At 41.0% G+C, this 25,946-nt stretch overlaps 1 protein-coding gene across 4 annotated transcripts in view; it reads left to right on the plus strand.

Annotated features, from left to right (window-relative positions):
• The window catches only part of DPF1 (double PHD fingers 1), an 81,947-nt gene that overhangs the window by 24,378 nt on the left and 31,623 nt on the right, over positions 1–25,946 (plus strand). For 3 of the 4 annotated variants that reach the window (XM_073641458.1, XM_073641457.1, XM_073641461.1), the window contains exons 2-3: positions 21,265–21,425; positions 22,029–22,136. In XM_073641458.1, coding sequence (XP_073497559.1) covers positions 21,265–21,425; positions 22,029–22,136 — 269 coding nt within the window. The remainder of the gene's footprint in view (positions 1–21,264; positions 21,426–22,028; positions 22,137–25,946) is intronic. The other variant, XM_073641459.1, reaches the window with a different exon arrangement.

Consider the following 25,946-nt stretch of genomic DNA (forward strand, 5'->3'; position numbering starts at 1 on the left):
AAAAAAAGTGACCGGTCCATTCTTCTGGCGGCTTTCGCTCCGCTTTCAATCCTTCACTATGTTATTTACGAGATTAAAAAAAAAAAAAAAGCCTGGGGGCGATGCCGCCACAAAAGACGTCAGAAAAGAAACTTCAGGGAAAACACCGCTGGCTTTTCCTGAAGCGTCTTTTGCTACAAAAACAACATGAATACACTGACGTCTAAAAGATGTCGTGTGCACATAGACTAGAGTTTCCTAAACCTTTTAAATGTTGGATAATAAAAAAGTCAGTTCCGATTATTTGTGGACATCAGATTGTGTTGCGTCGTCTATGCTAACCTAAAAGACGTCTCCACTGATCTGTAATTGGCCGAATTATTGCATTGAAAATAGGGGTTATTCCTAAAACTATATGTAAAAAAGGATATCCTGACATTTCTGAAGCTTCCAGTGTCTGTTTCTCTAAGCGTCGTCTTAGTCTTCGGGATCCTTTAGAACCCTCTAAAAGGATATGGAAGTGATGACGACAGTATAAGCCGAACCCGACAATGAATATTGTGCTGATTGGCTGCTGGGATTGTGTGACATAATAATGTCATGCTAGCCCTGGGAGAGCCAATGCCAACACTGCTGGAACAGCATCGGCAGCGGAGGTGAGTATAGTTGCTGTTATTTTACTGGCGGCAAACATAGGAATTCAGATGTGTTTGTCCGAGTAGTAAACAACAACTTTAGGGCTCGCTCTCAGTAGCGTATAAATCGGACGAGTGCAATCCGGTAAAAAAAAAAAAATGTGGCAGTGCAAAGCTGCATATTTTTTCTCATCTGTATTCGGCATGAGAATAAAAATCGCAGGATGCTGCGATTTCACTCCGAAATCAGTACAGTAAAAAAAAAATTGCATGCCATACGGACACCATCAGTATGGCACCGATTTTTATGGATGCATTAGAATTCTGTGGTATAGGAAATTGTAAATGGTCCTATAAAAGATTAATTGCTGCTGAGTAAAAAAAACGGATTGTATACGGACAGCACATGGATGACAAGTGAGAAAAAATTGTCCCACTCTCCTGGATGAGATTGGGACCGTTTTTTTTTGTTTTTTTTAGATGCTAGTGTGAGCGAAATTTTATAAAGAGAAATTTTAGCTATGTGCACAAGGAGTTTTTAAGGAGTCTTTTGGACCTTGTCCCATTGATTTTTTTGAGGAGTCTTGGAGTTGATCTGCTCCAAAAGGCGTTTGAAAAATTTCTGAAATAAAAACACTCGAAAGACTCTTCCTGTTGATTTCTTTTCTAAAACAACTTGTTCTAGTACAGTGGGGACAATAAGTATTTGATACACTACCAATTTTGCAGGTTTTCCCACCTACAAAGAATGGAGAGGTCTGTAATTTTTATCGTAGGTACACTTCACCTGTGAGAGACAGAATCTAAAAAGAAAATCCAGAAAAAAACTAAGCATTGTGCAATCAAAATGTGCCATAAAAAAGCTTCAGGAAAAAAACTCTTCCAAAATGCTTTAAAAACTTCTCTAAAAACGCCCCAAAGAAGGAGCATTTGCTGAATCTGTTTCTACTAGAAAACTTTATCATTTTTGACCACTTCAAAACAAAAGTTTTGTATGCATGTAGCCTGATGATGATGTTGTACTGCTTCTTGAAGACCCCTGGAAACTTTAGATATGACAGAATTTCCACTAGTGTCGATTATTTTGGGGGTAGATTGCATACTTATTTACATTGTAATGCTCATAAGTGGGATATCTACGGTACAGACCAAAAGTTTGGACACACCTTCTCATTTAAAGATTTTTCTGTATTTTCATGACTTTGAAAATTGTACATTCACACTGAAGGCATCAAAACTATGAATTAACACATGTGGAATTATATACTTAACAAAAAAGTGTGAAACAATTGAAAATATGTCTTATATTCTAGGTTCTTCAAAGTAGCCACCTTTTGCTTTGTTGACTGCTTTGCACACTCTTGGCATTCTCTTGATGAGCTTCAAGAGGTAGTCACCGGAAATGGTTTTCACTTCACAGGTGTGCTCTGTCAGGTTTAATAAGTGGGATTTCTTGCCTTATAAATGGGGTTGGGACCATCAGTTGTGTTGTGCAGAAGTCAGGTGGATACACAGCTGATAGTCCTACTGAATAGACTGTTAGAATTTGTATTATGGCAAGAAAAAAGCAGCTAAGTAAAGAAAAACGAGTGGCCATCATTACTTTTAGAAATGAAGGTCAGTCAGTGCGAAAAATTGGGCAAACTTTGAATGTGTCCCCAAGTGCAGTTGCAAAAACCATCAAGCGCTACAAAGAAACTGGCTCACATGAGGACCGCCCCAGGAAAGGAAGACCAAGAGTCACCTCTGCTTCTGAGGATAAGTTTATCCGAGTCACCAGCCTCAGAAATCGCAGGTTAACAGCAGCTCAGATTAGAGACCAGGTCAATGCCACACAGAGTTCTAGCAGCAGACACATCTCTTCAACAACTGTTAAGAGGAGACTTTGTGCAGCAGGCCTTCATGGTAAAATAGCTGCTAGGAAACCACTGCTAAGGACAGGCAACAAGCAGAAGAGACTTGTTTGGGCTAAAGAACACAAGGAATGGACATTAGACAAGTGGAAATCTGTGCTTTGGTCTGATAAGTCCAAATTTTAGATCTTTGGTTCCAACCACCGTGTCTTTCTGCGACGCAGAAAAGGTGAACGGATGAACTCTACATGCTTGGTTCCCACCGTGAAGCATGGAGGAGGAGGTGTGATGGTGTGGGGGTGCTTTGCTGGTGACACTGTTGGGGGTTTATTCAAAATTGAAGGCATACTGAACCAGCATGGCTACCACAGCTCTTGAAGCGGTATGCTATTCCATCCGGTTTGCGTTTAGTTGGACCATCATTTATTTTTAAACAGGACAATGACCCCAAACACACCTCCAGGCTGTGTAAGGGCTATTTGACCAAGAAGGAGAGTGATGGGGTGCTACACCAGATGACCTGGCCTCCACAGTCACCAGACCTGAACCCAATCGAGATGGTTTGGGGTGAGCTGGACCGCAGAGTGAAGGCAAAAGGGCCAACAAGTGCTAAGCATCTCTGGGAACTCCTTCAAGATTGTTGGAAGACCATTTCCAGTGACTACCTCTTGAAGCTCATCAAGAGAATGCCAAGAGTGTGCAAAGCAGTCATCAAAGCAAAAGGTGGCTACTTTGAAGAACCTAGAATATAAGATATATTTTCAGCTGTTTCACACTTTTTGTTAAGTATATAATTCCACATGTGTTAATTCATAGTTTTGATGCCTTCAGTGTGAATGTACAATTTTCAAAGTCATGAAAATACAGAAAAATCTTTAAATGAGAAGGTGTGTCCAAACTTTTGGTCTGTACTGTAAGTGCTACCTGAAAGTGCCCTTAAAATTAACCAAAATCTCCTGTAGATTGGTTGTCCGGGCTTGGTTCTCAAGTCTGTGGTCATTCTATGTGATCGCAGACTTGCACCCAAAGGCTGGCAACCCCTTTAAACACTCATTTTTGGGTGAGGTTAATATAAGCGCGGTCCATATTGCTGTCTGGCTTGTGGAATTGTCCCAGCAAAAACGGAACCATTGGTAAATATGAGACCGTAGTCATGTTCTTTATGGCTCTACTTTCTTCTAATGGTCCAAGAGATCTAAGTATTCATTAGGTGAAGTTGATCACCAACTAATATTTTAACTTTTTAGCTTGGTATAGATACATAGTAGTCCTATACTAGGAACTTCTCGGTCTTATAGAGCGGCAGCGCAATAACTCCAATGGTTTTGCATAACTTTACAATGAAGCAATTACGTGCTTGTTCGTAATATTGATGGGCGCGTAAAAACAGACCGATTGTCATCAGTGTTCGGTCCGTGTCTTCGTTTTTACCAGTAGTGTTTCATCATTGATTTTTTTTTTTCATACATATTCTTAAAAAAAAAATTGCAAAGATTCTTCTACCCACTACAATGTCAAAAACGGTGGACAGCACACAGATGGCGATGTGTGCTGTCCATGACAATTCACAGACCCATAGACTTGGTAGGATGATTTTGATCCACGACTCTGTGTCACTCTGGTAACTCGAAAGCTTTCTCAGCGCCGTCTTACTCACTGTGTTCACCGCTCTGCTCCTCCTAGTCTCAGGCCATCATGCTGAACTGCCTCTTGCAGCACTTCCAGCACTGCTGTATTCCCCTGTTGCTGGAGAGCCTCCATCTGGGTATAAGGAGGCGCAGACAGACTCTGCAAGAATTTAACCCTGCCAGCATGGGATAAATTAGGCAGCTCCTTTCTCCACATATTGCCTGAAGTTAGGTTCTGTTTCCTGTTTAGAAGCATTCTAGTTTTGACTCTCCTGTTACTGACCCAGCTTGTTTACCCATTTTGTTTGATCTCTCCACTCTTGACCCCGGCTTCGTATTCTGAACCTTTGCTGCCTGCCCCGACCTTGGACTGTCTGACCACGTCTGTGTCTTTGTTCTTTGTGCCTTGCATTTTTGCCTTGACCCGCAAGTAAGCTGCTGCAGGTCCAGGCACCTGGTGACTATCCTAACTGCCCAAGCCTATCCTCACCATCAGAGGCTCTAGTGAAGACCAGGTAGTCACTTGGTCATGCTCCTCCAGGGTAAGCCCAGCCTGTGGCGCAGTGGGTCCACACCCATCGCCGTGACACTCGGATTAAAAAAAACTGATCAAAAATGGACATTCTGTCCGCAAAATGACACAGACATCTAATCTGCAGCATAGACTATAATTGATAGAACATGTAGATGAAAAATGGATGTCTGAATGAGTCCTTACAGTAAGGATAGCCACATGCTGTTGATTGCCCCTTGTGAAATGACAATGGGTTACGGGAGAAGGACTCCTTTCTTAATTTCATGAACGGGCATTGTCTTATGTTAGAAAGGCTATGGCTTCTTAAAAAAAAACAACAAAAAAAAACCATATTATTTTACACCTTATAAAGCACAGCTGCGGCCCCATCTTAAGTATAGTCTAGTTTACACGGCACCAGTCCATAAAGAAAATCAAAGAGTTGAAGAAAGGGTTAAGCACGTCAATTAGAAAACACAATATACAGGATTAGGTCAGATTCAAGTCGGCGTTTTGCATCAGTATTTGTAAAAACCCTTTTATATGGGTCAATAATAGTCTGAACGTTTGTAAGAACACTTGTTCCTGATCGTTGAATCAATTGTTATTGCAGCAGATCTTGCCATGTATGCAGGGATGCACTGCCGAAAATATGCAAACTGTATGGGGAATCGATAGTTTGCACCATACAGTCTAAATCGGTTCATGTAAAAGAGCTGAACAACTTGTTATATCGTCAATCAGCGCTTGTTATGAGCAGATGTCTGCTTGTATTAAAGAAACCTAAACCAAAGCCAGCAAAGAAACATGATTTGTATCTCTGTTAGGCTATGTTCACAAGTTGCTTTTTTGCTGCTTTTTGCTTTTTTTTCTTGCTGAATTTTTGCTGTGTTGTTTTGCTTCATTTTTCAGGATACCAAAGTTCAGCTTTGCTTCCACCTTGCAAGCATGAACAATACAAGGTATTACGCTATTAATACAATACCTATGTGACAGCAGGGGGTTGAATTGGTCTGGTATTGTTTACCTAACACTTTGGTAGGGCATTGAGTTGATAGGGCATTGTTCACTTTCACACATTGGTAGGGCATTGACTTGGTAGGGCATTGTTCACTTTCACACATTGGTAGGGCACTGACTTGGTAGGGCATTGTTCACTTTCACACATTGGTAGGGCATTGACTTGATAGGGCATTGCTCACTTTCACACATTGGTAGGGAATTGACTTGGTAGGGCATTGTTTACATTCACACATTGTTAGGGTATTGCGTTGGTAGGGCATTGTTCATTTTTACACGTTGGTAGGGCATTGACTTGGTAGGGTATTGTTCACTTTCACACATTGGTAGGACATTGACTTGGTAGGGCATTGTTTACATTCACACATTGGTAGGGAACTGAGTTGGTAGGGCATTGCTCACTTTCACACATTGGTAGGGCATTGAGTTGGTAGGGCATTGTTCACTTTCACACATTGGTAGGGCATTGTTCACTTTCACACATTGGTAGGGCACTGAGTTGGTAGGGTATTCTTTACTTTCACACATATCGCTTTTTTATTTAAACTGTACTAACAGCCATACTCATGTGAGGACACCAAGATATTACGATTTAAACTTGGGAAAATCACAAAAATAAATGGGTTTCACATCTTGCTGTACCTGCATTTTTTCACTAAAAACTCTGCAAAAACTGATAGCATTTTTTTTTAGCTTTTTTGCACATTCATTTTTTTATATGGGTGAAAAAACGCTGAAAAAACACTGAAAGAATTGTCAGACTGCAGTTTTCCAATTCAGTCAGTGTGTGCATGAGATTTCTGAAATCTGAACTTTTTCTGGGACTGTAAAAAGCAGCTTTTAATTTGCATAAAATAAAAAAGGCAACGTGTGAACATAGCCTAAGGCTTCATTCCGATATCTCTTTTTTATGTGTAGAATACGTACCCATTTTAGTCTATGGGGCTGTTCATATGTCCTTGTTTTTTTTGTGGATTGTGTGTCCTCAAAACAAAAATTACAAAGACTTCACGGATCAAAATCACCCATACCGACAGTACACATTGCCTTCTGTGTGCTGTATGTTTTTAACATTATAATGCTCAGAAGTTTTGCAATTTTATATATTTTTTTTTACTTTTTGCAGTCTAGAAAATCACCGATGATACACTGATGGTAAAAACTGAACCATTGACCAAACACTGATGAAAATCAGTCCGTTCTTTTCAAATGTGTGAAAAAGGCGGACATCTGAATGACGCATAAGACTGAGGGCTATATGGCAATTTTAGAAATGGGTCGTGCAGCCCAAAATCATTCTTTGCCTCTGCTACATTGCAGTTTAATGCAAATCAATGGGGCCAAGAAACTTGCAAAAAGTCGGAACACATTTTATCCACTTTTCACCAAACAGATGGTGGAATTATTGTTTTTTTTTTGTTAGTTTGCATCACCCCCCAAAAAAAGTCATGTGGACCAAACATGGTATCAATAAAAACTACAGCTTGTCCTGCGAAAAAACAAAGTCTCCTAAGACTCTATCAACCAAATATAAAAATAGTTATAGCTCTCAGAGTATAGGTGACTGAAGCAAAACATTTTTTTTCAAATGTTATTTATTTTTTGTTTTTAGTAGTAAAACAATGGAAATTTTATATTGCCATAACTGTGCTGACCATTAGGTTACATTTACACATTTATTTCCATTTTTACATCCATCAAATATTAACTGTTTTTCTCTGGTGTCATCCGTTTTGCCTCCTTTTTGCATCCACTTTGCATCTGTTTTTTTGTCATCCTTTTTTGATAACTGAAAGAAGTGACCTTTTTTAATCTGCTGATTTAGCAATGTGTCAGTTAAGAATTGGTGAAACAGGGATGGAAAACTGAAGTAAAAAAGAGGTATTGCATTTTTAATGAATCTCCATAGACTTTAAGGGCAGAGTCTGATCTACAGAACAGATCAGAATAGGACATGGAGTATCACGGATCGGAAACGCGGATCTATTTTAAAATGGATGCGTGTATGGCTCAATAAAATATGGGTCCGTGTGCTGTCTGAGAAAAAAAATCAGACAGCACACGGTCATGTACAACGAATATGTTAATGCAGCCTTAGAACAGCGTTACTAGGCCATTTTTAGCACAAAGTGAATGTTATGGAATACCCCTTTCCCAAAGAAAGAAAGAAAAAAACATGACATTTAATTTTATCCTTAAAGGACGTAGGGTTTCACTCTCTCTGGTAGGCGTTAAGCATTAGGTAGCGTTCACACAGGCAATGCGGTTTTGTTCCAAATACGTGCAGTTTGTATTGCTTTCCACAGGTTGCACAGCACCAAAACAAACTCATAAACATATTTCCTCAGCCTTGTCCAGGCGCTAACTAAGCAGAACAGACTCTGGGTACTCATACACGGCTGAGCTAGCCCCAGCTTGGTCAAACAAAACAGCTATTGTTGATAGCAACCACTGATACTTGTGGCTCTCTGCACACGGCCTGTGCAGACTCTTCTCAGAGAGGGATTATGGCTTGTCTCTCTTTTCAGCTTCAAGACACATCCAGTCGTCTGGTCAGCTTCCCTGAGCAGACTGACTCAGATGAACACCTAGCCTGTTTTATATTCAGAGCTAGCCAGGTGCACTAATCAAAGCCTGCAGAGCTAGGATTCAACCCTAGCCTACTTGGAATTGCTACAAGGGTTTCTCCAGGACTATATTATTTTATTACAATGGGCCTAAGAACTAACAGGCACGTAGTTGCTAACTATCTCGCTCCTGCCAGCAATTCAGCGGCTTCCGTCAGTAGAGCATCAGCTTCTTTTTCCCGCTCTTCTCTGTTGGTGGGGCGTGACTGACGATGTCATGCTGATTGACAGCCGTCTCCCTGCTGCTTAACTGCACAAAGACAGCTATCAATCAGCATGATGTCTGCAGCCACGGCCCATCAACAGAGCAGAGCGGAAGAGGAAGAGCTGCTCTGTTGACGTGGAGTAGATGAATCGCCGGCAGGAGCAGTCAGTGATCGCTCTGAGCAGACATCTAATAAAACAGGCAGGTAGTGAGCAACTACCTGCCAGTTACTTTTTGTCTCATAGTAAAAAAATAATATAGTCTTGGAAAACACATTTAACTTAAATTCTTCCTATTTTTCTGTACATTATATGGCAAAATAAATGGTGTCAATCAAAACTACACCTAGTCCTGCAAAAAAAGAAAAAAAAACTCATGTTGATGGAGAAGTAAAAGGAATGGTTTTACAGGCAGTGGCCACAGACAATTCCTCTCTTTATTCTTCCAGAGTGTGTTTCTCCTTTTGCTTCTAGTTCTTTTGTTTCTAGTTTTGCAGTTTGCTAATGTCCTTGACATTACGGATGGTAATACGAAGCGGCACCTGCAGCCCATTCAGGCTTCACAATTAATCCAGTTCCTCAAGGATGGCACATATATACATATTTCCTTTGTGTGTTCAAACTTACCTGTGGCAAGTAACAGCTGTGGGCAATATGAAAACCACACTTGAAACCAGATAAAAGGGGGGGGAACTTGACTCAATCTTCGCATTGTGTGTCTTTGTGTGTCACACTAAGCATAGAGAACAGAAAGAGGAGAAGAGAACTGTCTAAGGACTTGAGATCCAAAATTGTTGAAAAATATCAACAATCTCCAGGTTACAAGTCCCATCTCCAGAAATTTTGATGTTCCTTTGTCCACAATGCGCAACAAAATCAAGAAGTTTACAAGCCATGGCACTGTAGCTAATCTCCCTGTCGTGGACAGCAGTGAAAAATTGATGAAAGGATGCCACGCAGGATAGTCCGGATGGTGGATAAGCAGCCCCAATCAAGTTCCAAAGAAATTCAAGCTGTCCTGCAAGCTCAGGATGCATCAATGTCAGTACAAGCAATCCTTCAACATTTGAATGAAATGAAACACTATGGCAGTAGACCCAGGAGGACCCACTGCTGAAACAGAGACATAAAAAAAGCTAGACTGCCATTTGCCAAAATTTACATGAGTAAGCCAAAATCCTTCTGGGAAAGTGTCTTGTGGACAGACGAGACCAAGATAGAGCTTTTTGGTAAAGCACATCATTGTCATTGTTTGCGTCTTAGGTCATGGGTCTTCAAGCACGACAATGACCCCAAACATACTTCAAGAAGCACCCAGAAATGAATGGAAACAAAGCGCTGGAGAGTTCTGAAGTGGTCAGCTATGAGTCCGGATCTAAATCCCATTGATCACCTGTGGAGAGATCTTACAATTGCTGTTGGGAGAAGGTGCCTTCAAATATGAGAGACCTGGAGCAGTTTGCAAAAGAAGAGTGGTCCGAAATTCCAGTTGAGAGGTATAAGAAGCTTGTTGGTGGTTATAGGAAGTGATCACAGTTATTTATTCCAAAGGGTGTTCAATGGAATATTAAGTTGAGGATGGCGACAATTTTGCCCATTTTTGGGGTTTAGTGTGAAATTATGTCCAATTTGCCCTTTTTTCTGTTTTGTTTTTTTTGTGTTGTTCCAATATACACAAAGGAAATATATATGTTTAACTGCAATAATTTTCTGGGAGAAATACTTCATTTTCTGAAACAATTTCAAGAGTGCCAACACTTTCGGCCATGACTGTAAATGCCTTTACTAGAAGATTTGTTACTCCCAGCACAGTCTCAAGAACATGTAGGAGATACCAGGACACAAGAAGAGCCAGATGGGCCTGTAGATGGGCATCAACCCAGCCGTGGGACCGATATCTGCTCCTTTATGTGAGGAGGAACAGAAGGAGCACTACTAGAGCCCTACAAAATGACCTCCAGCAGCTACTAGTGTGCATGTTTTTGACGAAATTGTCAGAAACAAACTATGAGGGTGGCATGATGGTCTGAAGTCCTGTGGGACGATGCAGGTCATTGGAATTCCCAAATTTACAAGTCTGCTGTCAGCACCTAGTTCTCTTCATGAATGAGAGCAGATTCACACTAAGCATGTGACAGACATGAGAGAGTCTGGAGACACCATGGTGCACATGATGTTGCTTGTGATATCATCCAGCATGGTGGTTTGGTGGTGGAAAAGTGATGGTCTGTAGAGCCGTATCCTTGGACGGTTGAACAACTCTCCACGTGATGGTCAACAGTACCCTGACTGCTGTTAGCTACCAGTATGAAAATCCTTAGAGCCATTGTCTGACCTTTTGCTGGTGCAGTGGCATCCGGGTCCTCCTGGTGCAGGACAATGTCCTGCCTCATCTGGCCAGTGTGTGTAAATTTCCCGGATGACAAAAGCATTAATGCCATTGACTGGTCCTCACCTTCCATAGACCTTAATCTAGTTGAGAACCTTTGGAACATTATATGTCGGTGCATCAAAATCCCAGACACATTCCCAGTCGTTGTCAGTAGTGCATATAGTCATATGGGGGCCATACACACAAAAAAAATTAAGCTTTCAAATATAGAAGTGTTTTAAGCCTTCAAATATAGAAGTATTAGCAGTTTATTTTTATTAACAAAAGGCAAAGTGAATTAACAAAAGATAAATCTAAATCAAATCAATATTTGATGTGATAGCTCTTTGTCTTCAAAACTGCATCAAAGCATCAATTCTTGTGAAGGTCTCTTCATGGCATTGCCAATGTGGCCTTCAGACCAAAAGCAGGACTCATTCATGAAGGATATACCTCTGTTCCAGCCTCTATTGCTCCATTTCAGCCTCTGTTCTTTATCTAGAGACCATGTGGCCAATGCCATGAAGAGGCCTTCACGTGGGACCGTCACACCGGTGCTACTCTCGGGACTATGGTTTAGGGTAGTTGGATTCCTTTCGTCTTTTTTTCCAGGAACACTTAACACCTCTGTGGTACATTAATTTGTTGATGGAACCAGTCCTACCGCCATTTTTTTTCATAGCACATGTGGGACATCATTGATCTGCAGTTGCAAAGGAAGCTGCCAGCAGTGGATTTTGAAGATTTAGTCAAGTGTATTCAGTGTGACAGAACATTCCTCGCACAACCATTAATAATCTCATAGGTAGCAGTCAAGGCGTGTAAGTTTTGAAAATTTTGTTTCCACTTTTTCATCATTTACAACCTCCCCGAATTCTCAACCTGTGGTACATGTACCCCTGTGAGTACATGCCACTTTTTAAGGGGTACTTTCAAAATCCTTGCCTTATTTTTAGTAGGTGCAGCACTGTGTATGATCATAGCCTTGGGAGATGCTTTAATGTAGGGGAACTTGTCTTAGGAATAATGAGAATTACTGCTCTAGAGGACCATCTTTTCTTTTTTACAGCAATTTTATATAATAGCCTTAAAAGGGTTCATGTACATAATAGTCTCGGGGCATTTATGTCTATTACTGTCTTTTTTCTTTTTTATTCATTCTTAACATTGAATTCAGAAAAGCTGGTTTTATTACAAATATAAAATCATGTCAACTAATTTATTGGGCCTGAATGATCCGCTGTGTATTTATTCATTATTAAGGCAGTAAACTGTATTGTGAGAGCTAAGCATGAGGGATGAGGCCTACTAGAGGGGGTGCTGGACGCAAAGACGGATAAGGCAGGTCAAGAACACAGGGAGGATATGAAGAAGGAGATATACGTGAAGAGAACGTACAGCCCTGGGAAGGAAGGGTGAGATGGGGTGAGGGGGAGGAGTGCGCTATAATACCGTAGAAATCCTGACACATACCACCCCACCGCCCTCCCCTGTACACCTAGTATTAGACAGTAGTATTTGGATATTACAACTGTTCTCCATGGTGACAGATCACTGGATGGGAGCAGACTCGGATTTGGGAATTGCAGCCACCCAAGGCTTCAGGCCTGGCTGCTCTGGAGCACGCTGGTGGGGGGAGTATAGGGGAAGTTAGGGGGGTGATTCAGGTCCTGATTGATAAGAGGGGGGAGAATGTGGATAGACGAAGATTGCTGACTATGAGACCTAGAAAAGCGGATACCTTTTTTGGTGTAGGAAAGAAAAAAAAAATCAGAGATTGTAAATTAACAAGACAACATATTGTATTATCTTAAAGATTCAGACAAAGAAAAAGATTAGAGGCCACAGTAGTTTAGCATTAGGAATAAGCTAATTTACAAAAATGTATTTCAGCCAGGAGTTTCAATTCAAGCCGAATTAATTCCATTCAAATCAAAATTGCCTTGCAAAGACATTTTTCTCCAGACCCCAAAACATAATAAATAGAGGGCCGGGAACGTGTTATATAAAAAAAATTTTTTTACTCACCTATGCTCCCGCTGCAGCTTTCTGCCAGATCCTCTGGTCTCTCAGGTCCTCTGGTCTCTCAGGTCCTCTGATCGCTCAGGTCCTCTTGTCGTTCTGGTCCTCTGGTCACTCAGGTCCTCTGGTTGCTCAGGTCCTCTGGTCTCTCAGGTCCTCTGGTCTCTCAGGTCCTCTGCTCGCTCAGGTTCTCCGCACGCTCAAGTTCTCAGCTCACTCAGGTTATCAGCTCACTCAGGTTCTCCACTCGCTCAGGTCCTACACTCGCTCAGGTCCTGCACTTGCTCAGATACTACGCTTGTTCAGGTCCTCCAACAACTCTTTGCTCTTCAGAACTTTGGGTGCTAGCTAGGCCTGACTATGCTGCAGTAGCAGGACAGTGTAAGGGCGGGTTTAAGACGGGTGAGTATAAGTTTTTATTACTTTTTATCCCCTTCCCGACTCTATACAGAATCCAGGAAAATAATACAACTTCCATATACAAGCTTTAAAGGAGTTTTGTCATTAAAGCAATCTCTTCTGTAAGAACAGCTGTCCTATCAAGTTCATTAGGACCTCTTGTCCTATATGCTTTAGTATCAGGACCCATAGTATAGGAATTCTGTAAGTACATATATAATATGTAACCAGTATAATTAGACCATGTTGCATGTAGGGGATCTATACATTCCATTCAAGATGTAAGGCCGTGTTAACCTTGGGAGGCTTTAATTCCACTGAGGGGCAACATATTTGACTGTCTAGCTTTAACTCTCCTGCATTCTGGGTGCATTTGCTCCCCGGATAAGAAAGGGAGCAGTTAATTGTGATTTTTCAGGCTTTACCCAATGAATAATTCATTTCATACCTGAATCTCTTTATGCAGCAAATGCAATTTTATGTTCCCTCAAAGCTCCAATCAGTCCTCCCGGAGGAATTCATTGAGAATGCAAAGCGCAAGCTTATATAACAGAGCAAGAATCTGCATACATATTTGTGTATACTTATAAATGCATAGATCTGTATACATTACTTTGCATTCTCCTTATAACATGTCAAAAGTGATTTTTAAATGGTCTCAGATTCACCCATGATAGATCCTGATTTTGTAGATTTGTCCTTGGAAGCCTTTGTGACCAAAGGATGATTAAAGATTCCAAAGTAGCAGTTGTAGTTCATTAGGAGAGATGCAGATACGACAACAGTGCAATAGGAGAGATGTAGAAAATACATTAGTGCACTAGGAGAGATGAAGATATGACAGCAATGCACAACAAGAGATGAAGACCTTCCAGCCGCGCACTAGGAGATATGAAGACCTGCCAGCCGTGTACTTGGAGATATGAAGACCTGCCAACAGTGCACTAGGAGATATGATGGTATGACCGCAGTGCACTACAAGAGATCAATACCTGCCAGCAGTGCACTAGGAGAGATGAAAACCTACTGTACCAGCAGGGCACTACGAGAGATGAACGTCTGCTAGCAGGGCACTACGAGAGATTAAGACCTACCAGCAGTTTGCTAGGAGATATGAAGACCTGCCAGCAGTTCACTAAGAGGGATGAAGACCTGACAGCAGTGCACTACAAGAGATAAAGACATGCCAGCCGTACACTAGAAAAGATGAAGATCTGCCAGCAGGGTACTACGAGACATGAAGACCTGCCAGCAGTGCACTACGAGAGATGAAGACCTGCCCGCACTGCACTAGGAAAGATGAAGATCTGCCAGCACTGCACTAGGAGAGATGAAGATCTGCCAGCAGTGCACTAGGAGAGATGAAGACGTGCCTGCAGTGCACTACGAGAGATGAAGAACTTCCAACAGGGACTAGGAGAGATGAATAACTGCCAGCAGTGCACTAGGAGAGAAGAAGACATGACAGCAGTTCACCAGGAGAGAAGAAGACATGACAGCAGTGCACTAGGAGACACGAAGATCTGCCAACAGGGAACTAGGAGAGCTGAAGACCTGCCAGCACTGCCCTAGGAGAGCTGAAGACCTGCCAGCACTGCACTAGGAGAGATAATGGCCTGCCAGCAGTGCACTAGGAGAGATGAATACCTGCCAGCACTGCACTAGGAGAGATAATGGCCTGCCAGCACTGCACTAGGAGAGCTGAGGACCTGCCAGCACTGCACTAGAAGAGATAATGACCTGTCAGCACTGCACTAGGAGAGCTGAGAACCTACCAGCACTGCACTAGGAGAGATAATGGCCTGCCAGCAGTGCACTAGGAGAGATGAATACCTGCCAGCAGTGCACTAGGAGAGCTGAAGACCTGCCAGCACTGCACTAGGAGAGATAATGACCTGCCAGCACTGCACTAGGAGAGATAATGACCTGCCAGCAGTGCACTAGGAGAGCTGAGGACCTGCCAGCGCTGCACTAGGAGAGATAATGACCTGCCAGCAGTGCACTTGGAGAGATGATGACCTGCCAGCAGTGCACTAGGAGAGATGGAGACACGCCAGCAGTTCACTAGGAGAGATGAAGACCTGACAGCAGTGCACTAGGAGAGAAGAAGACATGACAGCAGTGCACTAGGAGAGACGAAGACCTGCCAGCAGTGCACTAGGAGAGATGAACACCTGCCAGCAGTGCACTAGGAGAGATGAATAACTGCCAGCAGTGCACTAGGAGAGATGAATAACTGCCAGCAGTGCACTAAGAGATGAAGACCTGCCAGCAGTGCACTAGGAGAGATGAATACCTGCCAGCACTGAACTAGGAGAGCTGAAGACCTGCCAGCACTGCACTAGGAGAGCTGAAGACCTGCCAGCACTGCACTAGGAGAGATGATGACCTGCCAGCAGTGCACTAGGAGAGATGATGACCTGCCAGCAGTGCACTAGGAGAGATGAAGACCTGACAGCAGTGCACTAGGAGAGATGTAGACCTGACAGCAGTGCACTAGGAGAGAAGAAGACATGACAGCAGTGCACTAGGAGAGACTAAGATCTGCCAACAGTGCACTAGGAGAGCTGAAGACCTGCCAGCACTGCACTAGGAGAGATAATGACCTGCCAGCAGTGCACTAAGAGAGATGAAGACCTTACAGCAGTGAACTGGAAGAGATGAAGACCTTACAGCAAAAAAAGACCTGGAGAGATTAAGACCTGACAGTAGTGTACTAGGAGAGGTGAATGAATACTACTGACCTATTGAGGACAATTAAAGAGAACCTATCACAAGGTCAGAAGTGGCCAGTCTTTGCTCTTATTTTATTTCTGCTGCTGCTCCACTAATTAATCCTTTTTTATGCTTTTTTCTTAAATCCTTCATATGGTTCCAGAGATATGGGCCTTTTTATTCAGTGCTAATTTTCATGGTCTTTACCAAGTGGTGTTGCTCAAAGTGGTGATCTACAAATGATGACAAGGTGACATCAATGTTCTACTGCACAGGGACAGATACATTTCTGACATTTGTGCACCAGTGGAGTTGGAGAAGTATCACTAGTGCTCTAGGAGAAATGCACCTGGAGATGAATAGGTGATCAATATTTATTGTTTTTGATAAAAGCGTGTTACCATTTGTCGAGGTGAGATGAAATAATGGCAGTAATGTGCTGCAAGGTGTTGTGGTTTTGGTGAGATGTGACACAATTGGTCTAGAAATGATGAAGAGGTGATACCAGAGTTCTAGGAGAGATGAAAAGGTACTACCTTTTGTTTAGGAGAAACGTAGATGTTCCACCAGTGGTCTAAAAGATGAAAAGGTAACACTATTGGTCTAAGAGAGATGTACAGTATTGTGCAAAAGTTTTAGGCAGGAGCTTAAAAATGCAGCAAAATAAGAATAGTTTATAAAAACAGAAGTGTTAATATTTTATTTTTATCATTTAACAAAATGCAAAATGAATGAAAAAAAGAGAAATTTAAATAAAATATTTGGGGACCACCCTTTGCCTTCAAAACAGCATCGCTTTTTCTAGGTATACTTGGACAAAGTCAAGGAATTTGTAGAATTATACTCAGATGTATGAGTAACGAATTATAGCAAGCCGGAGATAATGATCATCATTTCATCTGTAGGGTGAAACGGTCATTAACTGAAACAAAAGCAGTTGTGTAGTAGGCTAGCTAAATTCTGCTGCAAAGGTGAGGTTGTCGAAGACAGTTTCATATCACAGGTCATACACTATAGCAAGACTGAGCACAGTAACAATGTATCAGGTAGTTATACTTCATCAGCAAGGTCTTTCCCAGGCAAGGATATCAAAGCAGGCTGGGATTTTAAGATGTACTGTTCAAGCTCTTTTAAAGAAGCCCCAACAATTGGGCAAAGTTGAGGACCGTAGACACAGTGTTCGGCCAAGCAAACTTAGTGCAACAGATGAAAGACACATCATGCCTACTTCCCTTCGAAATTGGAAGATGCCAGCAGTGCCATCAACTCAGAACTAGGAGCAATGAGTGCCATCCAGTCAGACTCATCTACTGTTCAGAGAAGTCTAGAAGTGGTCTTCATGGACTTATTTTGGACATGGAAACAAGGCCAAATGACTGACCTATCCCGGCCCAGCTCCGCCAGTTTTGGTGAAACTGTCATGAAAACATCAAAAGTCGTAAAATTTTTGTTAAATAACTCCGCATTGTGTAAAAATTTTGCTACTTTTCAAAGCGATCAACGCCAGAATTCGCTTTGATGAATCAGGGTCAAAGAGGTGACACAGGATGTAGGAGAGATGCATATTTTCCATCAGGGATGAACAGAGGCATTTTATTCTTCCAATCATATTGAGGTTGCACTATATAGAAATATCAATGTGTGTGGGTATCACAAAACTGAAATGTTGGGGCATTAAAATAGAAGATGCTGGATTTGACTAAAATAGGAGAGCTCTTAGTATTTGGGTATATGTTTTGCAGTTTCATTGCTCATTGAGTCATTTTTTTTCTTTCTTAGAAGCTGCTAATAAGCACGATAATTATTCAAGAAATATTTCACACCCGAATATTTTATCACTCCATAATCTGCACCTGGACTGAGTAAACCGAAATGTTCACACCAGCAGATGTGAGAGGAGCTCTGTAGTAGAGGCTTTACAATTGTACGCTAGATAACGACTGCCGATTGGAAGCGAAGGAGAATTATCTGCTCTTGTTCGTAGATGTATAAATCATCACTGGGGTTAGGAGATGGAGATGTGGTCAGGAGTATTGGTGGGGGGGAGTTATATTTTAGCATCTTCTGCATAAATTAGTAAAGAGATTTCTTACACCTGATGAAACTGGTGGATTTGCTTTGAAAATCTAGAATGAATGTATAATTCTTTTTTTGAAAGTTTACATAATTTTAGGAGGCTATCTCTAGCTCATTTTATCATCAGGATTATACAGAATTTCTGACATTCATTGTCAGAGTAAGGACACCTGCCCCATTGGGTATACATGTTCTAGAACTATGTATTGTGATATCCACTCTCAGAAAACCAAGATTCTCTTTAGCAGAAAAAATTCTGACCGTTTTACTCTTCAAGTTGCTAAGATTTTAGAGATGAGGAGCCATATGGAAGCTCATGTGGCCAATGGCGACAGTTAGGTATAGTAGACCTAGCCTACGCTGAGCCCCATGCGTCTCATGGGTTCTACAGTGCGTCCAACTATGTGTATGTGTGTGTGTATATATATATATATATATATATATATATATGTGTATATATATATATATATATATATGTGTATATATATATATATATATACACAGTACAGACCAAAAGTTTGGACACACCTCATTTAAAGATTTTTCTGTATTTTCATGACTATGAAAATTGTACATTCACACTGAAGGCATCAAAGCTATGAATTAACACATGTGGAATTATATACTTAACAAAAAAGTGTGAAACAACTGAAAATATGTCTTATATTCTAGGTTCTTCAAAGTAGCCACCTTTTGCTTTGATGACTGCTTTGCACACTCTTGGCATTCTCTTGATGAGCTTCAAGAGGTAGTCACCGGAAATGGTCTTCCAACAATCTTGAAGGAGTTCCCAGAGATGCTTAGCACTTGTTGGCCCTTTAGCCTTCACTCTGCGGTCCAGCTCACCCCAAACCATCTCGATTGGGTTCAGGTCTGGTGACTGTGGAGGCCAGGTCATCTGGCGTAGCACCCCATCACTCTCCCTCTTGGTCAAATAGCCCTTACACAGCCTGGAGGTGTGTTGGGGTCATTGTCCTGTTGAAAAATAATTGATGGTCCAATTAAACGCAAACCGGATGGAATAGCATGCCGCTCCAAGATGCTGTGGTAGCCATGCTGGTTCAGTATGCCTTCAATTTTTAATAAATCCCCAACAGTGTCACCAGAAAAGCATCCCCACACCATCACACCTCCTCCTCCATGCTTCACAGTGGGAACCAGGCATGTAGAGTCCATCCGTTCACCTTTTCTGCGTCGCACAAAGACACGGTGGTTGGAACCAAAGATCTCAAATTTGGACTCATAAGACCAAAGCACAGATTTCCACTGGTCTAATGCCCATTCCTTGTGTTCTTTAGCCCAAACAAGTCTCTTATGCTTGTTGCCTGTCCTTAGCAGTGGTTTCCTAGCAGCTATTTTACCATGAAGGCCTGCTGCACAAAGTCTCCTCTTAACAGTTGTTGCAGAGATGTGTCTGCTGCTAGAACTCTGTGTGGCATTGACCTGGTCTCTAATCTGAGCTGCTGTTAACCTGCGATTTCTGAGGCCGGTGACTCGGATAAACTTATCCTCAGAAGCAGAGGTGACTCTTGGTCTTCCTTTCCTGGGGCGGTCCTCATGTGAGCCAGTTTCTTTGTAGCTCTTTATGGTTTTTGCAACTTTTTCGGATTGACTGACCTTCATTTCTTAAAGTAATGATGGACACTCGTTTTTCTTTACTTAGCTGCTTTTTTCTTGCCATAATACAAATTCTAACAGTCTATTCAGTAGGACTATCAGCTGTGTATCCACCAGACTTCTGCACAACACAACTGATGGTCCCAACCCCATTTATAAGGCAAGAAATCCCACTTATTAAACCTGACAGGGCACATCTGTGAAGTGAAAACCATTTCCAGTGACTACCTCTTGAAGCTCATCAAGAGAATGCCAAGAGTGTGCAAAGCAGTCATAAAAGCAAAAGGTGACTACTTTGAAGAACTTAGCATATAAGACATATTTTCAGTTGTTTCACACTTTTTTGTTAAGTATATAATTCCACATGTGTTAATTCATAGTTTTGATGCCTTCAGTGTGAATGTACAATTTTCAAAGTCATGAAAATACAGAAAAATCTTTAAATGAGGTGTGTCCAAACTTTTGGTCTGTACTGTATATATATATATATATATTATACATATAAATAAAATACAATAATGTCTGTAAAGCGCTGTGGAATTAATGGCGCTATATAAGTGAGTAAAAAATAAAATAGCTTATGCAGCCCCACATAAGGACACTGCCACCACCATGTTTCACTGTAGGCGCCATGTATTTTCTTTGTAGTCCTCACCTTTGCAACACCATACAGTTTTGAAGCCATCTGTTCCAAAAACATTTATCTTAGTCTCGTTACTCAAGAGTATGGAAGTTCCAGTAGTCTTCATATTTTTCAGCATGGGCCCTGGCAAATTGTAGGCGGCTTTTTTATGCATGGACTTTAGGAGAGGCTTCCTTTGTGGACGACACCCATGCATGCCATTCCTCTGCAGTGTATGCCGGATTATGTCACGGGAAACTCTCACCCCGGTTTGGATTTCTACTTCTTTAGCACACTGAAGTGAACTTACATGTTGATTTTCTTCAATTCTTCTCACCAGAAGAAGCTCCTGTTTAGGTGTTAACGTTCGTGGTTGGCCTGGACGCCTCTGTGAGATTTTTTCAGTTCCATGTTTCTTAATTTTTTGTGTCACTTTTACTACAATATTCTGACTGATAAGTAAAGCTTTGCTGCCTGCAGATGACACTGCATTTTCATTGTGAAAGATTCCTTTTAAATACATGAATTTTGGGCTAAAAATAATTTTTGCAATTGAGTTTCACTATCAATTTTTGCATTCACCATTTGCCTTCTACAGTAGCCTTTCTGTTGATGGCTTCAAAATGAGTTAACTGAGAATCCATCAGTGAGCTTGTTCTGACAGGAGAGTTTGCACTTCTTTGTCTTTTTTTTAAGCTCCTCTAAGCTAATTTATGATCCCAAACCACATCACAGTTGAATGTGTAGGGAAATAAAGAGCTTGTAAAAGTCAAACAATCCAACATTTTTCATGAAGCTCAATTGCAAAAATGGTTTTAAGTCCAAAAAAACATGCATTTAATTAAAAAACAAATGTTCCCAAAGGACCCCTTTAATGCCTGCTGAAATCTAAGGTAATCCTGCATGAAAATGCCAAAGTGGACACTTTGGGCATGGAAGATAGTGAGCCCAAACTAACATGGAGGGTCTTTTGTCCCTGCAGGCTGGGAGAGGACTTCTACCGGGAGGCCATAGAACATTGTCGCAGTTATAACGCCCGTCTGTGCGCAGAGAGAAGTATGAGGCTGCCGTTCCTGGACTCCCAGACCGGTGTGGCCCAGAACAACTGCTATATCTGGATGGAGAAGACACACAGAGGACCAGGTATGAATGAACAAAACGTAATGGCGTATGGCCAGATAGGTGGAAACGAGACCAAGGACTAAAACATCTCAGGGAATTTTTTTTTTTTACTTAAATGCATACATTTTGAGTTAAAAAAAAACAAACATTTTTGCTGCCTTTTTGTCTCCTTGTACATTGTTGGCTGCATTATGAGATAACTCTATAGTGAGCTTGTTTTGGGGGTCTTTTTGTAACTATTTTGTGTGTCTTTTTCTGAACTGATTTCTCACCACATTTCACATGAAAGTTTAGCTGAACTTTGATGTGATCATAAATCAGTTGACAAGACATCAGAAAAAAGACAGATAAAAGAGTTAAAAACTCCTGTCAGAAGGAGTTCACTTATGGATTCTCAGTAAACTCATTCTGTAGCCAGCAATATGCAAGGAAACAAAAAGCCCATGAATTCCAATCACTGCAATATTTTGGATGGTCAGTGTCTTCTGCCAATATCCACATCGGCTCATCAGATTTTCCAACTGTTCATTGCATTGTTCCCCCGCTTTTCTTCTTCTTTTTTTTTTTTTTTAATACAAACTACTATTATATTAACACACTGAATTTCTCTTGATCCATATGTAGGATTGTCACCGGGACAGATCTATACGTATCCTGCTCGATGCTGGAGGAAGAAGAGGCGGCTGGACATATTAGAGGATCCTCGTCTGAGGCCCTGTGAGTTTAAGCTTGGTAAGAAGTTAGTTTGGGGGGGCCCAGGTGTTATCATGTTCTGCCATCGTGGGACCTGCAACACATTGGCCATCAGGTATGAGGACAGTTTGGAGAGCGAATATGAAAGAGTCAAACGTTACTTTGCATTGTAGAGTTTCCATATAGGAACCAAAAATGTCCATGTCATAGAACAGCTGATCAAATTAGGATTAAAACTATAGTCCATGGTATGATTGGGTGAGTTGTGCCTAATATGTACCTTACTATTAGATTATAGAGGGCGATGCATGAAGAGTTCATTACATGGAGTTTATGAGGTTTTGAAGGCCAAGAAGAGGTTTGAAGGCCAAGAAGATGAAAAATTACAAGTCAAGATGAAAGACAGTAAAACAAAGGATTGAAGTCAATAAAGGGGGTTTTCTAAATTTGGATGTGAAAACTTCCCGATCGCTGACCCCACCAATCCCGAGAACCGGGGCTCTTGTGAATGGAGCGGTGGTCGATCATTAACACCTCAACTCCATTCATTCTCCATGGGTTCACTCGAGAAGGCTGAAGGCAGCTTTTGTCTTGGGCACTCCAATTAAGACTGAATGGAGCAAAGGTGCCCTCAACAGTCAGAGCCCTGGTTCTCTGGATGGATGGGGGTTCCAATGGTTGGACCCCAGCGATCGGGAAGTTACTTCCAAACTGGATACAACCCCTTTAAGGATACTGTACTTTCTGCTGAATCATAATAAAGTCTATAAATGTTTGCCCAAGAGAATAAAAGATGGAGACCAGGCAGAAGATAAAGTAGGATCAAGGTTTTAGAAGGTTCTTGGAGTCCAGATAGAGGCACGTTGAAATTCCGATAATGAGAAGATACACAGAAGGTACAGTTGGTGGTTAGATATGGAGGATGTTTGATGGTTTTTCGGCAAAGAGAGGGTAAAGTGTAGGCTACTGTGGAAGCATGAAGATTGGCCAATGTGATTGTGAACTGGCATGTTTTTTTAGGACCAGTAAGGTTGAGTTTTGGCTGGTAGTATGGTCATTGTCATTGTTAGCCTGGAGATAAACCAAATGAAGTTGCATTCTTGGAGGGTGGTCAGTGTAGATGGAGGCTGGCCAGGAACAGTGCCAACTGGGAGGCCGCCAATTTTAGAGTGAATGAGAGGACAGGCAATAAAGCCTGGGATGGTTTGTTAGCAATGTGTAGGGTACAGCTGTTGTCTATAAGGAATCATGAGCACAGAAAAATGTACAGATTAAATTTCACAAAGTTTTGAGTCTCACGTTTGTCTTATTAATACAATACTGGACTTTTGACAATATTGTCTGGTACATTAAACCCTTTTTATAATGCATTTTTATGTGCTTTTGAGTTAAATCTAGGAGAGTCCTCATTTCAGGACCCTTATCCAATGGCATGTCTGTGCATTATAAAAACTGTCCATTGATTCTAATGGTCACTTTGTAATGCTTCACTTGCCCTGTGGGGGCACTGCAGGGAACCCAAACACTTTTTTTTTCTTATATTCTTTTTTTTAGTACAGTTTTACTTATTTTAAAGTCTTCAATGAGTTGACTGGCGCCTGTGTATAAGCCTTAATTCTAGAGTAGTTCAATGCCTTGCAGGTCTCTCAGAGTGCAAATCCTTTTAACACCGAGGGCAGATATGAGGTGAACACTGTGGTAGGATATGTATTTTTTTTGGGAATCGGATATATTATTTTGTAACTGACCCACTTCTCAATTTATGATTTATTTAAACCCTTTTATCCAATTCCACAAACAGCTGCAAGTTTGAATTCTTTTATATCAGTGGGAGATTGTTGGACCGATTACTTCATTATTATCTGGTATTTATATGGTGTCCTCGCGATTTACAACCCCGCACACAGCATCGATGCTCTTACATTAGTCCCAAGTTTAAAAGTTTAATTCCTAATCCTCAACACTAAGCCGCACATTTTTGGCGTAAATTGTTCCGAATCATAGGATGACTTGTATGAAGAAGAAATCCGGAAACCGTTGCAAATGCATCCAAATTATTTTCAATCATGTGCGTTTTAAAATATTTTATGATTGAACAATCACCTTTGGGCTATGTTCACACACAGTGCTTTTGCAGCATTTTTTTTCTTGCAGTCAACACCTGCTCTCTTGGCAGTAAAAAAGGTTTTCTTGCGTTTTTGGGTGCGGATTATGATTTTCCTACAATATATGTTTAATAAAGTTAGTTTTATTCACCAAAAACACATCAAATCCTGTTTTCTATGCTTTTTTGCGCTTTCTCATTGATTTCTATGAGTAAAAAAAGTTGCAAAAACACTGAAAGAATTGCCACGCTGCAGATTTATAAAACACTGTCGTTGTAAAATTCAGTCAAGCGTGTGCATGAGATTTCTGAAATGTCATAGTTTTTGCTGGTTGCCGAAAAACAGCAACAGAAAAAAAATGCTGCAAAAATGCTACATATGAACGTAGCCTTAGGGTAGCTTTACATGACCGTATTTTTGTTCCAAGTGCTGTCCGTGAAATAACAGACAGAACACGGACAGCACTAGGACCAATGTTAGCCCTTTGTCTTCTTCAGATGACCTTTTTTTTTGTTTTTCGGGGACTGAATTTGTGTATAAAAAAAAAAACAATAAATCACAGCGTGCACTAGTTTCTTCTGTATGTCGGATGAGACTTGTCTTTTCAAGTCTAAGGGGGCACAGAAAAAAAAACGGATCCCATACAGAACATCCGTACAGCATCCATTTTTTTTTTTTAACAGATAACTTGCCAATCTGATGCCATACGGATTGCATACTGACCACTATACACATGAAAATCGTCCATTTTTTGTGGATGAAAATCGAACAATTTTTTTATGCAGTCAAGGGAACCCAGCTTTTCTTCCATCTCCATAAGAGACTCCATGAGTATACTCAACCGGTTAAGTAAGGGTGCTGCATATGGATTTATTTCCACGTGGTTTCTGGTTTGTTTTTTATGACTTTCTCTTAGTTGCAATTTGGAATACTGTAGGAACTAATTACAGGCATTGCTGGAAACCTCCATGTATATATAAATGATTTTTTGCCGCACTCTTTACTGTTGTATGGAAATCTACCCAAATAGCCCTGGTCCAAATACATTGAATGTATTCATGCAGAAAACAACACGTGACTCTGGTCAGATTTGTTTTCAGCATCTAGGCATGAAAGATAGGATTACTGATCCACCTTGCAACTCACTACTTTTACTATTATTCTATTATTTTTGTTATTTATTTGCTTGGGTATATATAATTTTAATGTGTTGCTCCTTACTTATAAGTTCCAATAATCTCCTGTAGAAGAGGCATCATTTTTTAGCTTTGGATGGAGAAAAGGTACCAGTCACCTAACCAGACCCCGGCATTTCATGGGGTCCAAAAGCCAGATTAGAAGACAGTGACACCCAATACAGTGGGGTAAATTACAGCGGCACAAAGCTCCAATTTGGCAAAAAAATATAACAAAATGCAATATCAAAGTGCTTGGTGGTGTTCATCTCGCAGTTGATCCTTTCCACTTGGCAAGTATGAATAGTGTCTTAGAATTTCTACCCTAGCCATGATGTACAATACAAAGTTATATTGTGGTACCGTGTTAGCCAGAAAAATCGATGTAAATACTTTTATGCCCAAAAATGACAAAAGTATTCTTGGGGTGATACCTTTATTGGCTAACCAGAAAATATATATATATGCAAGCTTTCAAAGCACAGGGGCTCCTTCTTCAGGCTTTATTACAAATATTACATTTGTAATATATGCCTGAAGAAGGAGCCTTTGTGCTCTGAAAGCTTGCA

This window comes from Phyllobates terribilis, unplaced genomic scaffold (genome assembly GCF_046119375.1).
Source record: "Phyllobates terribilis strain yellow unplaced genomic scaffold, ASM4611937v1 Scaffold_7__3_contigs__length_470593459, whole genome shotgun sequence".
Classification (NCBI taxonomy): domain Eukaryota; kingdom Metazoa; phylum Chordata; class Amphibia; order Anura; family Dendrobatidae; genus Phyllobates; species Phyllobates terribilis.